We start from the raw sequence: 21,342 nt of genomic DNA, 5'->3' as shown, positions 1-21,342 counted from the left end.
TGTATGGAGCCTGGTACCACCCAGTGCAGGAGCCTGCTTGGAGTCTGTTTCTTACTATGTGTTGTAATGTTTTTGTGTTAGAAAACTGTCTTGATTCAGAATTCAGTTCCTTATAGACAGAGTTATGATTCCCATGTTATCCTTCCTATTATTTGCAATGTTCCCATGAAAGGTCTGCGTGGTATGAATCTAGCTATATATTAATAAAACAAAACAACAATAATAAAAAACCTTAATGGTGACTCTTGCACTGGAGATGCCCAGTTTTGTTTGCATAATATATATATTTTTAGATTCAGTGTTGGACAACTAGAGCAGGCTAAATGTTTAATCTGCATGACTGTCCTACTGTCTGTCTCTTGGTGTGTGTCTGTCATGTGATAGCAGGAGTGTGAACCCCATGCATTAGTGCAAACAGTATTTCATAGAGAAATATTTTGTCTCTGAAATGTGTGATGATGGAGTTTATCTCCTGATTTCTGCTTGCTAGATGAAGTCATTTCAAGATCAGCTTTGTGCTTCTCGGGGGCATTTTCTTTTTTTCATTTCTGATTATGTGTTCGTGTGTGTCTGTGAATGGGTATATGCCCCTGTGAGTACAGGCAGCCATGGAGGTGAGAATACAGGGTCAGATCTCCTGGAGCTGGGTTTTAGGCACACAGCATGGGTGCTGGGAACTAAACTCGGGTCCTCTGCAGGGGCCATATGTGTTCAGACGGGCTGAGACACGTCTCTCCTTTTGAAGATGCTCTCTGCTACATCCACTTCTGAAGGCTTTGAATCCTTTGTATCTTACCTTAAAAGCACTGTGGTTCCGAAGCTTCGATTCAGATCAAGGCGTTTCCTGGCATTTTAAGTTAGTCTGTGGGATTATATCTCCTTCCAGTGTTTTCATTCTGAAAAGGTGTCATTTTCACACTGTAATTTTACAGAATGCAAATTATGGATCGTTATTTTATTCTAGACCCGTATTTTATATTTAAAATGTCATGCTGCGTTCAAAATAAAGTGAAGTGCTCGAACAAGAATGTTACTTTGTCCTTAAAAAGCTTATCAAATTTCTGAGTAACAGCCTGAAGAAGCATGTTAATGCAAATGCGATCTGAACAAAGAACCTAGGGCATAAGTAACTAAATGTCACATTTAGCTTGAGAGACACAGAGAAAAGAGATTCCTCAACCACGAGCCCCTACTCAAATTGCCGTATATTAGTCATTCTACTGAATCTTATTTAGAGGCAGCTGTAAATACAAATAGGATTTGGACAGTGAAGCACAGTGAATAAATTGTTCGATACTGTTCAAGCAAGGAAAGGCTTAGAGCCCACTTAACCCCCTGTGGACCGCTGGTGGCTACACTGCTCACCCTGTACCTTGCTGTTTTGTTTTGTGTTTCTCTTGGCAGCATGAGAGGATTCAGGGTGCCAACTTTAATAAACACTGCTGTGCTCAGAAGCAGAAGACACGCGCTAACCCAGCCCAGAACGTTTGCTGGGAGCCAGCCTTAGTGTGTGTGCTCTGGAGCCAGTTGTAGCACAGGCCGTAGTGCCAGCACTTGGAAGGCAGAAACAGGTGGATCTTTGAATTAAAGGCTATTCTGCTCTCCATAGTGAATTCTAGGCGTACCAGGGCTACATTAGTGAGACACAGTCTCAAAGTAAAAACAAAGATATGCTTTGGGAAGACATATCTCTCCCCTCTTCTGTTGTGCTTTAAACTTAAATTATCCCAGGAAAATGTGGAGGGAGCTGTGCTTGCTTCTAAACACGTGGTCCTGGGTTCAGCCCTCAATGTAGGAACAATCAAATTCTATGCCATTTTTACCCCTTAGGAGAGTTTGCTGTCTAAATTTTCTTGGGAAGGTGAAATGCAGATTGATAAAATAGACTCAAAGTGTTATGTCCATTTTCACATGAGCAGAGTCATGTTTACGTTATAAATTCTCCAGCACTGTGCTGTCATTTGGTATTCTTCCTCTGGCTGTTTAAATACAAGATTGTCTATTCCATGAGCAAATGACTCAGATCTGAAAAGAATAGTTAGTATACTGAATATTCAAGGTAGGTTTGAGGAATAGCTAAGTAAGATGTAGGATAAATTCTGCAGTTGTGTTTGGAAAGGCAGCTTTGTGTTGAAGACACACGAGAACATAGTATCTGTAGTTCAGCGCCAACAGACTTATGATTTTGAATCATCCTATACTGAGTTGGTGTATGAGGTCATTCCATCTCACCTACTGCCTCTAGCTTGATTTTTAATCAACCCGTTCACTCAAAAAACTTTTTTTTTAGGGGGCTGGAGAGATGTCTTAGAGCTTAAAAGCCTTGGATGCTCTCCCAGAGGACCAGGGTTCAATTCCCAGCACCCACATGTCATTTAATGACCACCTATGTCTTCAGATGCAGAGGATTCAACATCCTCCTCTGGACTATGCCGACACTAGGTGCACTTGTGTTGCTCAGACATGCTTTCTGGGAAAACTCATGTATATATAAATAAAATAAGATAAGATAAAATAAAATTGTTTAGCTTGCCTGGTGTTTGCCAGGCCATGCGATAGCCATCATATTTGCTCTAGGGATCAAAATGATTCAAGCTGTCACTGAACTGTCAAATCTAACACTAACCAGGTAATTATGGTTTTGATGAATGTCATGGGAAGGTGGGGGAAGGAAGGAAAGGGTGCAGTGGCTGAGTATGTCAGAGTGAACCAGTCAAGTCAGCTCTGAAGCATCCTGTTAATACATACATTTCTTTCCTCTTCAGGACATGGAAATTCTATATGCTACAACCAGAACAAGAGAGACCACTGTGCCCATAAGGAACAAAATATTCAGCTGAATATTCTAGCGCTAAACTGAGGTCTCTAGACAAAAACAGTCAGGAGTTAGATAAAGATAGAGTTAGGTAGGAGTCAAATTACAGTCTTGTTCATCAGAATGGTAATAGGAAGTCATTGTGGGTGTCTTCCCTTTTCTGGGTCTTCTGCAGGCGTTAGTTATTGCTATTGTGGGTTTTGTTTTTTGTTTTGGTTTTTTTTTTTTTTGCAGCACAAATACATAAGAAAATCTATTTAACCATTTAAGTATATAGTTTGTTAGCACTAGATATACTCATTGTTAAAAAACACTAGAACTGTTCATTTCTGGCACATTTCATCACTCTAAACCTACATACCCATTCAGTAGTGTTCTCCACCTCTTTATTTAGCCTCTGCACTGTGAAGTTACAAAGTTTGGGACTGTCACGTATGATCAGATTTACAAGTTTCTTTGTTATTTTTAGGACTGTATTTTTACATGGTACAAAATCTTAAATAAATAGAAGAGTAAGAAATTCATATTTTTTGGAAAAGAGATTGTTGTATTAAAAACATTTTTTTGTCCTTTCTAATTTTGGCCCTTTTTCTACACAAATATTTGTATCCATTTTATAGTTATGTGGCATAGAATTGAGATTATACTGTGGTTGCAGAGATCTGAGGGACTTTGCATCATTAGGTGACATCTTTTTGGACCTGTACCATAGTTTTTGGAGTGACAGAGCCTAAAGGAGCTTGCATCCCATGACATTTTCTTATGAAAGAGAGATTTTGTATTCAAAGAAATTAAGAAATAGGGGATTAAAAATTTGACAGTTGAGGTGGTCTGAATTTCTTTCTGCAGGATGGGAGCTGAGACGATGATGAGATTAGTACCACTTGTTGCAGGATATTTCATCATACTGAAAACTGCAAGATTCTGTTATCTACTGAAAAACGTTTCTACTTGTGGTGGGGCTCAGCCTTAGTACACACCTTTAATCCAAGAGTTTTCCACTTGAATATTGTAACCAGGATTAGATAAAGTCAACCCTAGGTCAAGAGGCAGCGCAAGCAACCAGTTGACAGAAAGTGAACGTAGGGTTATTAAGAAAAAAAAGAGCATAAGGAGGAGTCAGCAGGACAGATAGTAGGGGATAGAAAGGAGGGACATTTAGTTTGAGGCGTCTTGTTTGAGATGCCATGGGAGGAGGAGGCATTCCTTCTGGGATTGAGCTGAGGAGGAAGGTCAGCTGGGTGTTTTCTCTGCCTCTCTGAGATAGCAGGCTTTCACCCCAGCATTTGGCTCCTGAGTCTTTATTGGTAAAATCAAACAATTGAGATTTTATTAAAAACAACGACCATAGGCTTCTTAGCGATGCTGAATAGCTATTTGAGATCAGAAACAGGTTAGTAGTGGATAAGAAGGCAGCCACTTGGCTGGGGCAGAAAAGGAGCCATATTTTAAAAGAAGATTCGTTTTACTTTGTCTTAAAGGATGTGTTTATTGGGAAGAGGGCATTGTGCACATGAGTGCTGGCGCCCTTGGCCAAGGCAGCTGATTCCCCTGGAACTGTAGTTACTGCAGTTTCAGGTGACTGAGAGCCATCTGACATAGGCGGGAGTTGAACTTGTGTCCTCTGCAAGAGCAGAAAGCTCTCTTCAGTACTCGGCCATCTCTCAGCTTCCAAGTGTAGAAGTGTTTAGATTTCCAGATAGAGCTGGTTCAAGACCAGACTATAGCTGTGAAAATGGGATGCTGGGAGTAAACTTTAGAGACTCATAAGGACAAGGAGTACAAGGATATGAGATGGAATTAAAAATCATGTTTTAAGAAGCATTTCCCCTGCTGCATGGTGGTCACACATGCCTTTAATCCCAGTACTCTGCAGCAGAGGCAGATGAGTCTCTGGTCTACAGAGCAAGTTCCAGGGCAGCCAGGGATACACAGAGAAACCCTGCCTCAAAAAGATGAAAGAGAGAGAGAGAGAGAGAGAGAGAGAGAGAGAGAGAGAGAAGCATTTTATATATGATTTTATTATTTTTTTTGAGTTTGTAATTACATCATTTCTTCCTTCCCTCTTCTCTCCCTATTATCTTCCATCTACCACCACCACCCCTCAAATTCATGGCCTCTTTTTCTTTAACTTTTGGTGTGGGGGTATGTATATTCCTAAAAATATGAACACAACCTCCTCAGTCCATATAATATTACTTGTGTGTATATGTTTTCATGGCTGACCATTTCATATTGGAAAAGCAACTGGTGTGCTCTTCCTGGGAAGACTTGCTCCCGCTCTCAGCATGCCTTGGTTGCCAGCAGCTCTTCATCTAGGTAGGGATGAAGCCCCCTAAGCGTTTCCCTCCATGTGAGCATGTCCATTGCTATCATCCTTGTTCCTGGAGTATTCTAACAAATAAACATGTAGAATGTCCAGGAAAGGGTGACCAGAATAATGAGAGAATTTCACATTCAGCTCCCCTGATGCCTCATATTACTGATTGCCTGCTATATTGAAGACATTATTTCAGAGTTGCAAGTGGCACAAAGACAAGTGAGACATAGTGCTCAATCTTAGAAAGCTTATTGGAATTTGAGAAAGGAAGACCTTAGGCGAGTAAGTCTCTAAATATGTAAGGATCAGTCGTGCTTTAAAGGGATTAATTAGGTTTTTGCCATTGTGTCGCCAAGAGAAAAATAGTCCAGCCATGGAACTTACTTGGGTTGTTGATTTTGGCTTAAAATGTGAGAACAGTAAAACTATACATTCTTATATATGTAGAATCAGAACAGAGAGTTCTGGGGAGCAAACCCCGGCCCTCAGGCTTGTGTGGCAGCACTTTACTGAGCCGTCTTTCTAGACAGCTGGTATAGTTTCTTCCTGGAATGTCCAGTAGAACTCAGGAGTGAGTCCACCTGGATCTGGTGCTCTCTCTTTTTAGACTATTAGTAAGCAGCTCTTTCTTTCAGTAAATGCATACTTCCTAATACTGTCTCCTTGGCCCTAATGTGTCTTCTGTGCACTGCACAGTCGCTGTGAGTGAGGGAAGTGGTCGTGTTCTAGAGCAGTATCTCTCAGCCCTGTTTTCCTGATGTCCACATTTCATGATGAATAGACAGTACTCCCGTGTTACACTGGAGGGAAGTCCATAGGCGTAACCATACCTATCCACATGTAATTTCAAATAAAGAAAGAATCCAGCATGATGCGGAGAGAACTAAAAGTTAAGGAAACTATAAACATGTACTTTAATATGTCAGTATGTGTGTAGGAAAAGACATTAGGACACAATTTAAAATGAGTGCAATAAGTTTATTTTTATGGTTAAGTGAAATCTAAAACTTCATCAATTATGGCATATGTACTATTATTTTATATGCCACCAAAGGTTAATTTCTGAAGTTAAACTCCTGTAAATTCCAGGAATATAAAATTAAAGAAGGGGGCTGGAGAGATGGCTCAGTGGTTAAGAACACTGTCTGCTCTTTCAGATGGTCCTGAGTTCAATTCCCAGCAACCACATGGTGGTTCTCAACCATCTAGTGTGATCCAATACCCTCTTCCATCACACAGGCATACACTCATGTGTATAAATAAATAAAATTAAACATAAATCATAAAATCGATGAAATGTTGGTGTGTTTAGAATTGTGGATATTGCTGTTCATCTGGAAGCTAATATATCACATCTGTGTTTAGATGGTAGCCAGTCATAGCTGTGTTCAAATAGTAGCTAGTACCTCACAGCTGTGTTCACATAGCAGCCGGTAATCCACAGCTGTGTTCACATGGCAGCCGGTAATCCACAGCTGTGTTCACATGGCAGCCTGCCGGTAATCCACAGCCGTGTTCACATGGAAGCCGGTAATCCACAGCCGTGTTCACATGGCAGCCGGTAATCCACAGCCGTGTTCACATGGCAGCCGGTAATCCACAGCCGTGTTCACATGGCAGCCGGTAATCCACAGCTGTGTTAACATGGCAGCTGGTAATCCACAGCTGTGTTCACATGGCAGCCGGTAATCCACAGATATGTTCAAACAGTTGTTAATAAATTAGAGCTATGTGTATTACATCTTAGCCACCAGAATGCTTTTGGAGTCAGGGTCATGGTTTTCCACAATGACAAAGTATTCCGAGTTGAGTTTTTCCTCTAATGATTATTATTACACACACAGTTATATCTATACATTCTATATTCGTATGTTGTATTTAGATTTATGTATATGAAGGAGAGAGAGGGAGCACCAGTGGACTATAAACAAATACATACGTAGGTACCGCTGCAGAGTCTGTTTAGTGGTGCTTGCATGCATTAAATAATCATTTAGGGGCTCCTCTGGGGAGGACTAGCTCTCCCTTATTCAGCATTGCATAGTGCCTATTGCTCTTTATCTAGGGTGGGGCCCAATGAGATTTCCCCATCCACTTTGGCACGTCTGTTGGTGCTGTCATTGTTTAGGTCTTCTTTAGGCAGCTATGTTGTTAAGATTTCATGGGTATAGCTTCTTTGTCATATATAGAAGACACACCTGTTTGTAATCTCTACCTGTTACAGTTGTGCCAGGCCCTCTCAGGTTTGGGAGTTGTGTTGTACCAGTTGAGGCTGGGCACCCCACAGTCAGTTATTCTCTGCATTGTCACCAATTCTGGATTTCTGTAATGGTCTCTGCAGCAAAAAGAAGCTTCTTTAGTGAGAGGCGAGAAATTCACTAATCAGATAGTCTGGAGCACAAGATGTCTTAACATTGTCTCTTAACATAAAATAAATGATAAGCAAAGGTGTGATAGGAACAAGGAGATAAGCTCCATGATCAGGAGTCCAGAAGTGTGTACTGGAAGAATGAAATTTTAGGACAATAAACTAGGAGCTCACTCCCCTTAGGTAGTGGAAGTTGATGGCTACCGTCTACTCTTTAAAATTGATAAACACTTGGTACAGAAGAGTGTTTCCAAGTTGGGTTTTTAAATTGGGGCTTAAGAGATGGCTCAGGAGGTAAAGTGTTTGCCACGCAGCAGGTGGATTCCTAGAACCCACATGAAGACGGAAGGAGAGAACCAACTCCCCAAAATTGACCTCTGACCTCCACGTGTGCTCCATGTACACACACACACACACACACACACACACACGAAATAAATAAACAACATGATTAAAAAATACTCTGAAACTTTAAGTTCCATCTATACCTTACTGCCAACGTTCAATCAGTTGTCATGTCCTGCAGACTCTATTGACTTATATATTTTACTTTGTTTTAGTTTTGATACAGAGTCTGTTCCTTGACTGGGGTAAAACTCACTATGTAGACCAGGTGACCTCACAATTGCAGTAGGTCTGGCCGCTGCCTCCTCACCACTGGGACTGGTGTCCTTTTACAAGTTGATTTTGTATGGATTTTTGTTTTGTTTTGTTTTGTTTTGTTTTGTTGAAACAGGGCTTCTCTGTATACCCCTGGCTGTCCTGAAATTTGCTTTGTAGATTTTCTAGCCTCAGACTCAGAGATCTGCCTGCCTCTGCCCTCTGAGTGCTGGGGTTAAAGGAGTGCGCTGTAGAATAACCTAAACATTAAAAAGAAAAATTGGCTAGAAGGCTCGTTTGTACTGTTAAATCATGACAATGTGGTAGATATACAAGAAGAGCCATCTAGTCATCTTGGCTGGCAAGATGCCTGGTATATATGGTGAAGGTACTTGCAGCCAAGCCTGATGGCCCAACTTTGACCCCCAGGATCCACCTGTTGCAAGGAGAGAAGTGACTCACAATTGGCTGTCTGACTTCCACACATACTGCATCATATACAAAATAATACAAAATAAGTAAGTGTAAGAACATGTTTAAGACAGAATAGATATCCATACCAGTAGAACAGAAGAGCCCAGAAAGGAACCCATCCTTTTATGATAAATGAACTTTTAACAAAAAACATTCATAGCTGGGTGGTGGTGGTACACACCTTTAATCCCAGCACTTAGAGGCAGAAGCAGGCAGATCTCTGTGAGTTCAAGGCCAGCCTGGACTGCAGAGTAATTTCCAGGACACCCATGGCTACACAAAGAAACCCTGTCTTAAAAAAACAAAACAAACCTACAACTACAAAGTGGTGGTTCAGGAACAACCTAATACCCATTTGAAAGCTGGGATGTATACACTGTATATAAAAGTCCACTCCCAAAACTTCAAAGAACTGAATGCCAAGTCAGCACCTAGACAGAAGACCTTACAGGAGAGCATCAGGATAAATCTTCACACCTTGAATTTAGTAAGGCCTTCCTAGACAGAATGCTGACATCAGGAGCAATAGAGAGGCAACTGGAGGGAGTCTCTTAACAAAATTAAACATTGGTGCTTAACAAGAGATGCCACCAAGAAATTGAGCTAGGCCTAGTAGTACATGCTTATACTCCTAGGCTTAGGGGCTGAGGCAGGAGCTTCTCAAGTTTAAGGCCAGCTTGTGTACCTTGAAAAGATGACGCTCAGAATAGGAAAATATTTGTGAATTGTCTACTTGATAGATGAAATGTGTTTAATCCGTGGATAGGTCTTAGAACTCAGTACTAGAACCAACTCAGTCAAGATGGGCAAGTGACTTGAATAGACATTCCTCAGTGTAAGACACAAACTGATCACTAAATGTACTTTAGAATGCTTTCTATCAGTCAGAGTTGCAGTAAGAGAGATGCTGTGTACTTGGCCAGATGGCAAGTTAGTGAGCATGTGCAGAAGTTGGGACTCCTGGGCACCGCTGGCGGCTGTCAGGTGGTGTAGTTTCGGGCCCTTCCCGCACTGCCAACAGGCGTGTAAATTGCTTTTGAAAATCTGAGTAATTCCTTCAGGGATAAACAGTTGCTATTATACCCGAGAGAAAAGGAAGTGCGTAACTTGCATAGACTTTTTCTGGATGCTCTGAGCAGCTCTATCTGTAAAATACAAAGCTTGGGAACAAACCTGATGTCCATCGGTGGGAAAATGGCTAAAGACAGTTGTGGTCTATTTGTACAGTCTATTTTATTCAGCCATTAAAAGGGACGAAAGATAAGTTAATGCTGTTGCACACAGGAATTAAAACAAGCACCAGTGTTTAGTGAAGGAAGGCAGCCATAAATGAGCATGTAGTGTAGTTTTACTCAAATGAAAGTCAACAGACAACTTGATGGGATAAAACCAGAAAAGTAACCTGGGTGTTTAGCCACACCCTTAATCCCAAGATAGCCGGGGACTGAGACTCTGTTTAAAAAAAAAAAAGGTAAGATGGTATTTGTCTTCTAAGTGCTAGGCACAAAGGCATATGCCACCACCTTCTGACATTTTCTCCGTTTAATGTGTATGCAAATCTTTAGGTTAGGTATGAGTATAGAAACATTAAAGACAGCAAAAGATTTCAGTGCTGTGAAAGTATATCAGGCTGGGGTGTAGCTCAGTTGGTAGAATGTCTGCGCAATGACCTCCAGCTTTAGTCCCTTCTTACCGGGATTACAATTGTAAGTCAGCATACATTGCTTAGGTTTTTGTTTTGTTTTGTAAGATTTTTTTTTTAAATTGTGGGTAGGAGTGGTTTGCCCTCAAGGGCCATCAGATCTCCTGGAACTTGAGTTACAAATGTGAGTGCTACAGAACAAACTTTGGTCCACTACTCAGTGGACCCTCTTAACCACTGACCGTCTTTCTGGCCCCTTAGAATAGCTTCTGAAACGGATTTTCATTTAGAAATATCAGCAAAGGGCTCTATTGCTCCTTATTATTTAAAAGGAAAGATGTGCTGCATACCTAGATTTTCTACTGTAACATTTAGCTTTGCTGTTTGTCTCTTGGTCTTAACAGATACTTTGGTAGAAGGCGTCAGTGGGATTGTAGAGGGGCATCAAACCTTAGCGAACTTCACCAACTACTAAGTGACATAATGATCAGAAGATTAAAGAGCGAAGTTTTAAGCCAGCTGCCCCCAAAAGTCAGACAGCGCATTCCGTTTGACCTCCCACCAGCAGCTGTGAAGGTGAGAGCTTACTTTAATCATTCCGAATGACGCTGGAAGGGACTGTACGTCATACTTCACAGAAAAGCATGCTTTCTTAAACCAGGTTTGATTAGTAAAACAACTGTTGGTTTTATATCATTGCAGGAAAAGCACAAGAAGATGTAAATTCTAATTATCAAACATATGAACCGATACACCTCCTAGTGATTTAGAAAATTTGTGTGATGAATATAAGAAAAGCACTATGATTTCAAAAACTAGTATTAAGGATTCATATCTGTAATGTAAGCCCTAGTACTAAGAGATGCTATGTTTTATGTTCTGTAGATACATATACTCAGGGGTGTGTGTGTGTGTGTGTGTGTGTGTGTGTGTGTGAAGCTGGGGCAGTGCTACATGGGTGAAATGCGTGCTGTGATAGTGTGAGGACTTGACTTGGGCTTCTTAGAACCCAAGTAAACCTGGCACTGTAATTCCAGTGCTGCGGAAAGGAGATGGGAGCAGAGACATGAGGATCTGCAGAAGCTTTCAGACCATAGCCGTGGACAATAGGAGACCCTGTCTCAAACAAGGGGAAGTAGACCCGCACACTACATTGTCTCTACACCCGACATGTGCCGTAGAGTGCTTGAGTGCATGTATGCATGTGCACATACACATAGACACATCACAAACCTGAAGATTTTTAAAAGTATAAATAGCTATATTGTAGAATAACTTGGATGTATCTCTGTTTTTGAAATTTGAAACCCTGTGACAATGTTGCAGGATGTAATATTTAACATATCTGAAAGCCAGGTGTTTATTTTCCCTGATCCTTATCTGTATTTACATACAGCGCCTGTACAGTCTCTGAAACTTCTTTCTATCTGGACATGACTGAGTGGACAAGTTTTCACTGTTAAATCTTAGAAGTTAAATAAGTATCTTGTAAACATTGGGTACTACATTATTTCTCAAATAAGATCTTATTTTCTATATGTGTTATTTTAACATTAGAGAGAAAAAGAAAGTAATCAATTTATGATCATATTACATTTTATGTGACTGGTATTTCTCTCATCCTTATGCTTGTTTAAATACTATAGGTTATTACAAAAACTTTTTGCCACCTTATTTCCTTATATGTTCATGGTTTTTTTGTTCTGTTTTGTTTTTTGTTTTTGTTTTTGTTTTTTGCTTTATATGCTTTTTTTCAATAGGAAGCTTCAGTTGTTTGACTTACAGTATGACAAAGTTCCTCACAGGCTTTTGTCATTGGCACAGACATGTGACCAGTCTCTTCATTGGTGTTTTAAATGAGCACGTCGGTATCTATGAGAATTTTCTTTTTGTATCTTTCTATACAGAGAAGGGGAAAGTAGGACCTGATTCATGACTGGAGTAATTGTTTTGTTCTTGATGCTGTATTCTTAAACAAGGTTATTCCTTCCCACATAGGAACTGAATGCCAGCTTTGAAGAATGGCAAAAATTAATGAGAGGTCCAGATTCAGGTGCCATGGAGACTGTTCTAGGCTTGATAACGTCCATGTTCAAACAGACTGCAATTGCCAAGGTACTCCTTGTTGAGCTGTTATATATTTGTCTTTATAAAGTTTTCAATGGGTTTTAATTAATCCAGTAGGTTAGTTATATACAACAAGATGTCACTGTCATTTCTGAATTATTATGGGAAAACAAACTTCAGGGGGGAACACAACTCTATATAGTCCTACATTTAGACCTTGTGAGGGGTGTGCAGTCAGTTCTTATTAGCTTTGGCATGGTTTCACTACATGATGCCTGAAAATTATCTTTTTTAAAGTTGAGGCATCATCTTTTCTATTCTGGAGTTTAAAGAATGATGGATCAATGGAATCAGATAGAAGACCCAGAAATAAACCCACACACTTATGGACACCTGGTTTTTTACAAAGATGCCAAAACCATTCAATAGAAAAAGGATGGCATCTTCAACAAATGGTGCAGGTCTAACTGGATGTCTACATGTAGAAAAATGCAAATAGATCCATACTTATCACCCTGCACAACACTAAAGTCCAAGTGGATCAAAGACCTCAATATAAAACCAGACACACTAAACCTGTTAGAAGAAAAAGTGGGGAAGAGCCTTGACCTTATTGGCACAGGAGACAACTTCCTGAACAGAACACCAACAGCACAGGCTCTAAGAGCAACAATCAATAAATGGACCCTCATGAAATTGAAAAGCTTTTGTAAAGCAAAAGACACTGTTGTCAGAACAAGAACAGATTGGGAAAGGATCTTCACCAACCCTATATCTGACAGAGGCTAATATCCAATATATATATAGAACTCAAGAAGTTAAACAGCAACATATCAAATAATCCAATTAAAAAATGGGGTACAGAGCTGAACAGAGAATTCTCAACAGAGGGATACTGAATAGCCAAAAAACACTTAAAGAAATGCTCAACATCCTTAGTCATCAGGGAAATGCAAATCAAAACGACCCTGAGATTTCACCTTACATCCATCAGAATGGCTAAGATCAAGAACTCAAGTGACAACACGTGCTAGAGAGGATGTGGGGAAAGGGGAACCCTCCTCCACTGCTGGTGGGAATGTAAACTTATACAACCACTTTGGAAATCAATCTGGTACTTTCTCAGACAATTATGAATAGTGCTACCTCAAGATCCAGCTATACCACTCCTAGGCATGTATCCAAAAGAGGCTCAAGTATACATACAAGGACGTTTGTTCAGCTATGTTTGTAGCAGCTTTATTTGTAATAGCCAGAATCTGGAAACAACCCAGATGCCCCTCAACTGAGGAATGGAAACAGAAATTGTGGTACAGTTACACAGTGGAATAAATTGACTCTTATTCACATAAAATTTAGATAGTGCTGTGAGTTCTTGAACTGTGTGACTGCCAGATAAACTTATTGTATGTTACAGTTTTAACAAGTGTGATAGTACTTGTCAATACTAATGTGATTCTTCTCAATCCTGAGGTTGTTAGGGATTTTTTTTGGTTGGTTTTTGGTTGGTTGGTTGGTTGGTTGCTTGCTTGCTTGCTTGGTTTTGACACAGGGTTTCACTATGGAGCCCCAACTGGCCTGGAATATTCACTATGTAGACCAAGCTGGTGTGGAACTCACCAGCCGTTTCTGCCTCTGGAGTGCTGGGATTAAATGTATACAACCCCAGGCTTGGTTTGCGTGGAGAGAGCACATTGAAGATTTTTTTAACGTGTATGTGTGTGCCTGCATGAGCTCATATGCAGCATGAGTGTGTAAGTGCTCCCAGAGGCCAGAAGACGTTCAGTCCCCTGGAAGTAGAGTTACAGACGGTTGTGGGCTGCCTGCTATAGGTTCTGGAAACAGAACATGGGTCCTCTGCAAGCTCACTTAGTAGTGATCTTAAAGCACTGAGTCACCCCTTTGTCCCACAGTTCTGTGATTTTGTTCATATATAAAATGGTTATTAAGTGTAATTGTTAATTTATAAGTTACACGACATGAAATGTATGCTTTAAAAGTATGTAGATAGGGACTGGAAAGAGGGCTCGCTGGCTGAGAGCACTGGTGTTGTTCTGGAGGACTTGGATTTAGTTCCCAGCACCTGCAGTGGTGCTCGCACTTCTCTGTAGCTCCACTTCCGGGAACCTGCTTTGTCTTCTGGCCTCTGAACCACAGCATGGATGTAGTGCAGACACATTCACATCTTTACTAGAGCACTTCACTGTATTTATAGAGCTGAGGGCTGTTATTTTGCTTTGTTTTAAAATATGTTTATCATCAGCCTATGACTTTATGATAAAGTAATACAGAAATTTTCAAAATATTAAACTGACCATTTAAACGTAAAAAAATAAAATAAAACATAGGTCAACAAGGTTTATCACATATATATAGTTGGGCACACAGCAGTGCACTCTAGAGGCTATTTCTACGACACCAAGAAGACCCCTTGCATTCTCCTTCCGTGCACCCCACGCATGGCAGCTGCATATTAGCTTTCAAGCACTAGATCTCCTCACTTTCCGGACACAGTATGAAGCCTGGAGTTTTCTCATGTACTGTAAAGCTCTTAGTTTAATTAAGTGTGTTACATAAGTAATTTTTTCTCTCTGTCTCATCCTGTGTATTTTCCAATGTGTAAAATTACAACCTTTAGTTTTTATGACTTCCTCCCTCGTTATTAGACTTCTAATGTATTCCAGATTTTATGAGTCCCTCAATAGCAGGTTGTGCTGTTAGGAATAAAAAGAATATATATTCCATGTCACTATATAGACATCATTTCATTTGTTTTTCCATTCTATTGTAGCTATTATGGGCGCTACATAGCTGCCAGATCACGCGTGTCTAAGTCAGAGGGCAGCTTTCAGGAGCTGGTTCTCCTTCTCCTTTATCTGAGGCCTCTTGTTTCTGGGCTGAACTGCCTACTCCACGCTAACTGGTCCCATTCTTCCCATTCTGCCTCCACTCCCATCCTGCTTTGTGAATGCCGCCATTACAGATATGTGCCACCATATTCAGCTTTTTCACATAGATTCTAGGGATTCAACTCAAGTCATCAAATTTGCCTAACAAGCACTTTGACCCACTTAGCCATCTCACCAGCCCTAGACATCATTTTTGTCTTTTGAGGGCAGAAACCTAGAAATAGGACTGTGCTGTCAGAGAAACACTTTACCAAAACGTTTTGGAAAATAGCTGTACCTCTTTCTGCTAGCATCGGATAAGTGCTCCAGCTGTCCTGGATCTTTGTCGGCATGTGGCATTGTCATCTTTCAGTTTTTGTGGCTATGCAGTATTTTTTTATTGTGTCTTTTATTTGTCCCTAAGTAGAAGTAATATTGGATATATTTTCATAATCTTTTAGTTATTCGTTTTCTCTCTTGAGGTATCTATTTAAATTGGACTCCTATTAATATTAGGTTATAAGGATTCGTTATGTTTAAGAATGAGCCCTCTGCTATAGCTTTGCAAATTTTGCCCCCAACTATGTATATTCAATTTTTATTTATTTATTTTGGTTTTTTGAGACAAGGTCTTTCTACATAGCACTACCTTGGAACTCACTACACAGACCAGGCTGCCTTGAACTCTGAGATCCAACTGCTTCTGCCTCCTAAATGCTGGGATTCAAGGTGTGTACCACCACCTCTAGCTCCCAGCTTCCTCCTCCTTCCATCCTTTCCTCTTTCCTTCTTCCTTTCTTCCCTTCCTTCCTTCTCCCTTCCTTCTCCTTTCCTTTCTCCTTCCTTCCTTCCTCCTTCCTTTTCTCCTTCCTTCCTTCCTCCTTCCTTCCTTTGTTCTAGAACTCACTCTGTAGACCAGGCTGGCCTCCAACTCGTGGAGATCCGCCTGCCTCTGCCTCCTGAGTGCTGCAGTTAAAGGTGTGCACCATCACCACCTGGCATTTTTATTTTTATTTTCTTAACATGCTATTTTAAAGAACAGAAATCTATAATTTTTAAATATTTTACTATGTTCTTTTTATTCTCCTTTTGTATTCCCAAGAAACTTTTACCTAATAAAATTTACAAAGGTGTAATATTTCTTCTAATAATGCTACAGCTTTAGAGTTTGTAGGTAGGTCTATGAAGTACTTAGAACTTTTTTGTTTTGTTTTTTTGAGAAAGGATCTTATTATGTAGCTCTGGTTGGCCAGAAAGCTAGCCTAGAACTCACAGAGACCTGCCTACCTCTTATTCTAAAGTTCTGGGATTAAAGGTGTCTTCTAACATGCTTGGTTTAAAATTCATTCTTTACACAGAATAACATAAAGATGGAGATTCAGAGGTTCAGTTTGTTTAAAGTGTGTGTGTGTGTGTGTGTGTGTGTGTGTGTGTGTGTGTGTGTGTGTGTGAGTGCACACCATAACAGGTCTCCATTTGCTTATAACAGTGCTCCCATTGTGCCATCGTGGTGCTCCATTGTCCTACCACATGGTTCCCCTTGTGACCAAAGAGTGCTCTATTATCCTGTGACAGTGCTCCACTGTCTGCCACACTGCTCCAGCGCCGTGCTCCGTTATCCTCTGTAGTGCTCTTCAGTGAGCACTGCTGTTACATCACAGTACTCCATTGTTACAGCACAGTGCTACAAAGCCCTGTCATCCCATCACGGGCTCCACTGTCTATCCCGTGCTCCACCATCACACAGCACTGGTCCATTATCCTCTCACAGGGTTCACAGCGCTGCACGGTTCTTCCACAGTGCCCCACTGCCCGGTGCTCCTCCACATCATCACAGCCTCCGTTGTCCTTCAGTGTCCACACGGTGCTCCTCCACATCATCACAGCCTCCGTTGTCCTTCAGTGTCCACACGGTGCTCCTCCACATCACCACAGCCTCCGTTGTCCTTCAGTGTCCACACGGTGCTCCTCCACATCACCACAGCGCTTCAGTGTCCTGGCACACATCTCCACCGTCACATCACAGTCTCACTGAGCCACCACAGTCCTCTGTTGTCCAGTGCTCCGTTGTCACATCACAGTGCTCTATTCTCCCGTCTCAATGCGCCATTGTTGAATCACAATCTTTGTTCAGGTGTGCGGGGTGGGGGTGGGGGGACGTAGCATTCCGGTTTTTAGAAATAACATGTTTTTTTTGTCATTGAATTCCTTTTGCGCCTGTTTCATTTTTTTATTAAGAATCTTTTTGTGCAATCTTTTTGATTGTATCTCTGGTTTGAACTTTGTTGGTGTACTAAAACAGCCTGACCAAAAGCAGCTTGAGGAAAAGGTTCATTTCAGGTCATAATCCCTCTTTGAAGAAAGTCAGAGCAGGAACTCAGGGCGGAGGCCATGGAGGAGTGCTGCCTGGTAGCTTATTTTCTGCTTTACGCCCAGGCCTGTACTCAGCTTTCTTTCTTTCTTCTCTTTTAATGGACTCTTTTCTTTAATCTTTTAAATTTTAATTTTCTCTTATGTGTGAGTGTTTTGCCTGTGTGTATGTTTTTGCCACTTGTGTGCCTGGAACCTGAGGAGGCTAGAAAAGAATGTTGGGTTGTAATCGTAACTTTTATTCACCGCAGTAATTGTCATCTTCAAGGCTTACTGCCTCTGTCTGCTAACCTAGACATGGTCCTGGAAGCTTCCACCTCAGTACAATCTAATCCAGTCCTAAAGCCTCTGAGACTTACTGCTGGATAAGCTCACCCCTTCTAGCTCTTTCTGAACTCTGGCTGGCTGGTTCAACCCAACTCCTCTCCCAGCTGATGGTTTCCATCTGGTTCCTCCCTCAGCCTCTGACTGAATTGCTCTACTTGGACTCAAACTGACTCTAGCAATCAATTCTAATCTTCTGGCTCCTTCTCATTCTCTGGCTTGTTCTGTCTTTATCCGTGTCTAGCTTGCTTTCTGATTTCAAGGCCAGGTAGCTGGTCTACAAAGCAAGTCCAGGACAGCCAGGGCTAAAAAGGAAAACCCTGTCTCACAAAAAAAAAAAAAAAGAAGAAGAAGAAGAAGAAGAAGGAAAAGGAGGAGAAGCAGCAGCAGCTGTGATTCTAAGTTGTATTTGATGGTCATTAGTATAGAGTTGACAGTTAAGACCCTTGAAGGAAAAGAACGGAGACTAAAATCAGCTGGCCCCAAAATTAGTTGCATTCATGAAAATAAAGTGAAGCAAATATCCAGTCATCCTTCCTCTCATCCACACCAGAGGCTGTTTTTAGCCACCAATGTATCTTGGATTTTTTTTTTTTCTATTCTTGGATATAGCCAGAAACCATTAGTTCATGCCATTACAAAACGGGCATGCTCGGATGCATTTTCCTTCCTATGTCATTGAAGTCCCGTATTTGGAGACTACTATACTCTGAATAATACAGTTTATCTGCCGTATAGGCTAAGTCGGCTTTTTAGGAGTTAACTAGTTATAGGCTACATTTTTTTTCAATGACAAAATGTGTTTCTGAGTTCTTCCATACCAGTTTGCAAATTAAATTGAGGTCATACAGATTATAGATTGGTCACTACAGTGTGTGTGTGTTAGTGTTGAGGTGTCCTTTTAAAAACAAAACAAAAAAGGCATATTTCCTGATTAATAACATAGAGTCCCTATTATGAAGTGGGGTGCTGAAGAGACATGGTGAAAATGACACAGAGTCTAATTCTCAAAGAATTTACAGCCTTTTGGAGAGAGCAGTAAAATAAATATTCACCTACAAAAGGTTTTGCTTACTGCTTCAAACCCAGGCACTAGAGAAGAACCCAAGAGAAGGTCACTGAAAAGATGTCTTACGGAATGTGCAAGTAGATGTAGCTAGTCAAAAAGAGAAGGCTGCAGGCTGGTGGGGTGCACTTGCAGCAGATGGGACATTTGTGCAAACTCACAGAGATTACTGAAAACTGGTATAACCAAGCAACCAAAACTAGGCACACACCTCTACTACTTGGCTGCCCAACCCAGCAACAAAGGCTTGTTATTGTTGTTTCTCTATCTGTTTTGTTGTTACTGTTGTTGTTTTTCAAGACAGGGTTTCTCTGTGTAACAGCCCTGGCTGTCCTGGGCAGCAGGGAGAAACTGCAGAAGGCTCATTCCTCTGCTTGATCTGTAGTTTGGAAAAGTCTGGCTCTGAACCAGAACCAAACAGCCTGCCTCCTGTTCATTAGCAGGAAGCAGTCAGCAGTAATCAATTAAGTGCAGATAAAATACTATTATTAGAGGAAACAGGATGAAAAGGAGTCCCAGATGCTTAAAATCTGCAGTTAGGACTGAGCTGCCTCGGAGGTCAGAGCGCTTGCTGTGCAGCCTGTGGGCTGGAGACTGGACCCCAGGGCACTTGATGATCAGCAGGCTGTGAGCCCAGTCCAAGGACCCGTGGACTTTAGGGGAAGCTTCTTCTGTGCCTGCATTCTGTCAGCCTCGAACTATAGCCGTTACAGTGGAAATCATTTGACACTTGCTGAACTCTAAAGAAAACTCTACAACATGTGTCACCTTAACTGTAACAGGGAAGAGAAGTTCCAGCTACAAGGGCAAGTGGGAATTTGTGTAGGTTAAAGAAGTAGGTGAATGGGCAGTTGCTTAAAAAGAGACAGGATGGCTTGGGAGATTCTTACAAAACTGACCTGACTGAATTTTTTTTTTAATATTTGTGCTCATGAGTGTCATATTCATTTGTATGAGTGCCAGCATGGGGATGCCATGGTACATGTATACAGGTCAGAGGACAGCCTCAGGGATCAGTCCTTGTCTTCTGCCTTGTTTGAGATAGGGTCACTTGTTCACTGGTGCTTATGCCAGCCTAGCTGGCCTGTGAGTTTCTGGAGTCTGTCCCCATCTTCCTTCTCACTAAAGGGGCTCTGGGCTTCCCTCTCGTGTGCAAATGCTCTTCTCACCCAGCTTTCTTCCTCCCCAGTCCCTGACCTGAGGAATTCTTGCCTTTAGGCTTGCCGAGAACTTACACATCCGATATAGGAGAACTAGGTCAGCTCAGAAAACGAACCACTTCTCAGGTGTGGAGAATCCTGATAAATGAACATAGTAGGACTCTTCTGGGAGTGAGTGGCAGATCAGACGAGGCCAGGAAGACCACAGAAGGCCAATTTTAAGCCTAAGCTGAGAACTGGGAGAAGCTGACTAAAGCCTGGTCTTGCTCTTCCAAGGCACTGATATGATGCTTCTCTCTTCTTTCGCCCTTTTCCTGTTATTATTTGATTTAAGGCTGACAATTCTAAATAAATTTTATCAGATATTCAATGCAGTATGGATTTTTTTCAGTTTTTATTTCAGAAAGTATGATATATACCTCTTTACTTCAGATATATTAGCTAGGACTCAGAGTGGCTTGCTGCTCTTACAGAGAATCCAAGTTCATTTCCAGGCACCTGTGTTGGGCATCTCAGAGCCCACGTCTGGCCTCTGCAAGCACCTGCACACATATGTGGCATGCATTCACACACACACACACACACACACACACACACACACACGTAAAGACAGACATTACTAAGTGGATGTGGCAGTCCATACCATTAATCCCAGCTGGATTATTACCATGAACTCCACAGCCAGCATGCTTTGTATAGCGAGACCCCTTCTCAAACCAACAGTTAAAATATTGTGTTTCTTTAAGTAAGCTATACCCTGTGGTCTCCACTAGTTACCTAAGCCTTACCTGACAGACACAGTGTTCATCTCAGTAAAAGATAAAACAGTTGTGAAGCCATGCACTTTCTGCAGTTAGCACAAAGCTTGAGCCAGCAGTGCCTGCTACCACACACATCTGATAATGTTGCAAGCAGCTGCTTGTTCCAGTCATTTAGAATCTGACAGTGCCATGACACTGATAGGTAGTTAGAATGAAAGACAGTAAAAACGCATGTAGCGTACATTTCAAAGTACTCTGACTCTGGGGCCTGGAGAGAGAACTCATTCAAGAGCAAGGACTGCTCTCCTGGAGGACCAGAGTTCAGTTCCCAGCACCCAACTTGGGGAGCTCCAGCAGCCGTCAATTCTGTATGCCGAGGCTCTGACACCTCTGGCTTCTGTGGGTACCCACACTCATGTGCGTAGACATAACACATCATTAAAATAAAATAAACCTTTAAAAAGTAAAATAAGATGTAAATCCATGC

At 41.3% G+C, this 21,342-nt stretch overlaps 1 protein-coding gene across 5 annotated transcripts in view; it reads left to right on the top strand.

Annotated features, from left to right (window-relative positions):
* Positions 1-21,342, top strand: part of Zranb3 (zinc finger RANBP2-type containing 3) — a 133,386-nt gene that overhangs the window by 55,904 nt on the left and 56,140 nt on the right. For all 5 annotated transcript variants that reach the window (XR_009587461.1, XM_060371885.1, XM_060371883.1 and 2 more), the window contains exons 7-8: positions 10,624-10,795; positions 12,218-12,334. Coding sequence is in view for 4 of the 5 variants with exons in the window: in XM_060371885.1 (XP_060227868.1) it covers positions 10,624-10,795; positions 12,218-12,334 (289 nt within the window). In the remaining variant the exon portion in view is untranslated. The remainder of the gene's footprint in view (positions 1-10,623; positions 10,796-12,217; positions 12,335-21,342) is intronic.

The sequence above is a fragment of the Meriones unguiculatus genome, chromosome 18 (assembly GCF_030254825.1).
Source record: "Meriones unguiculatus strain TT.TT164.6M chromosome 18, Bangor_MerUng_6.1, whole genome shotgun sequence".
Classification (NCBI taxonomy): Eukaryota; Metazoa; Chordata; class Mammalia; order Rodentia; family Muridae; genus Meriones; species Meriones unguiculatus.
Note: the sequence above shows the minus strand (reverse complement) of the source record. Positions and strands in the feature narration are given on the sequence as shown.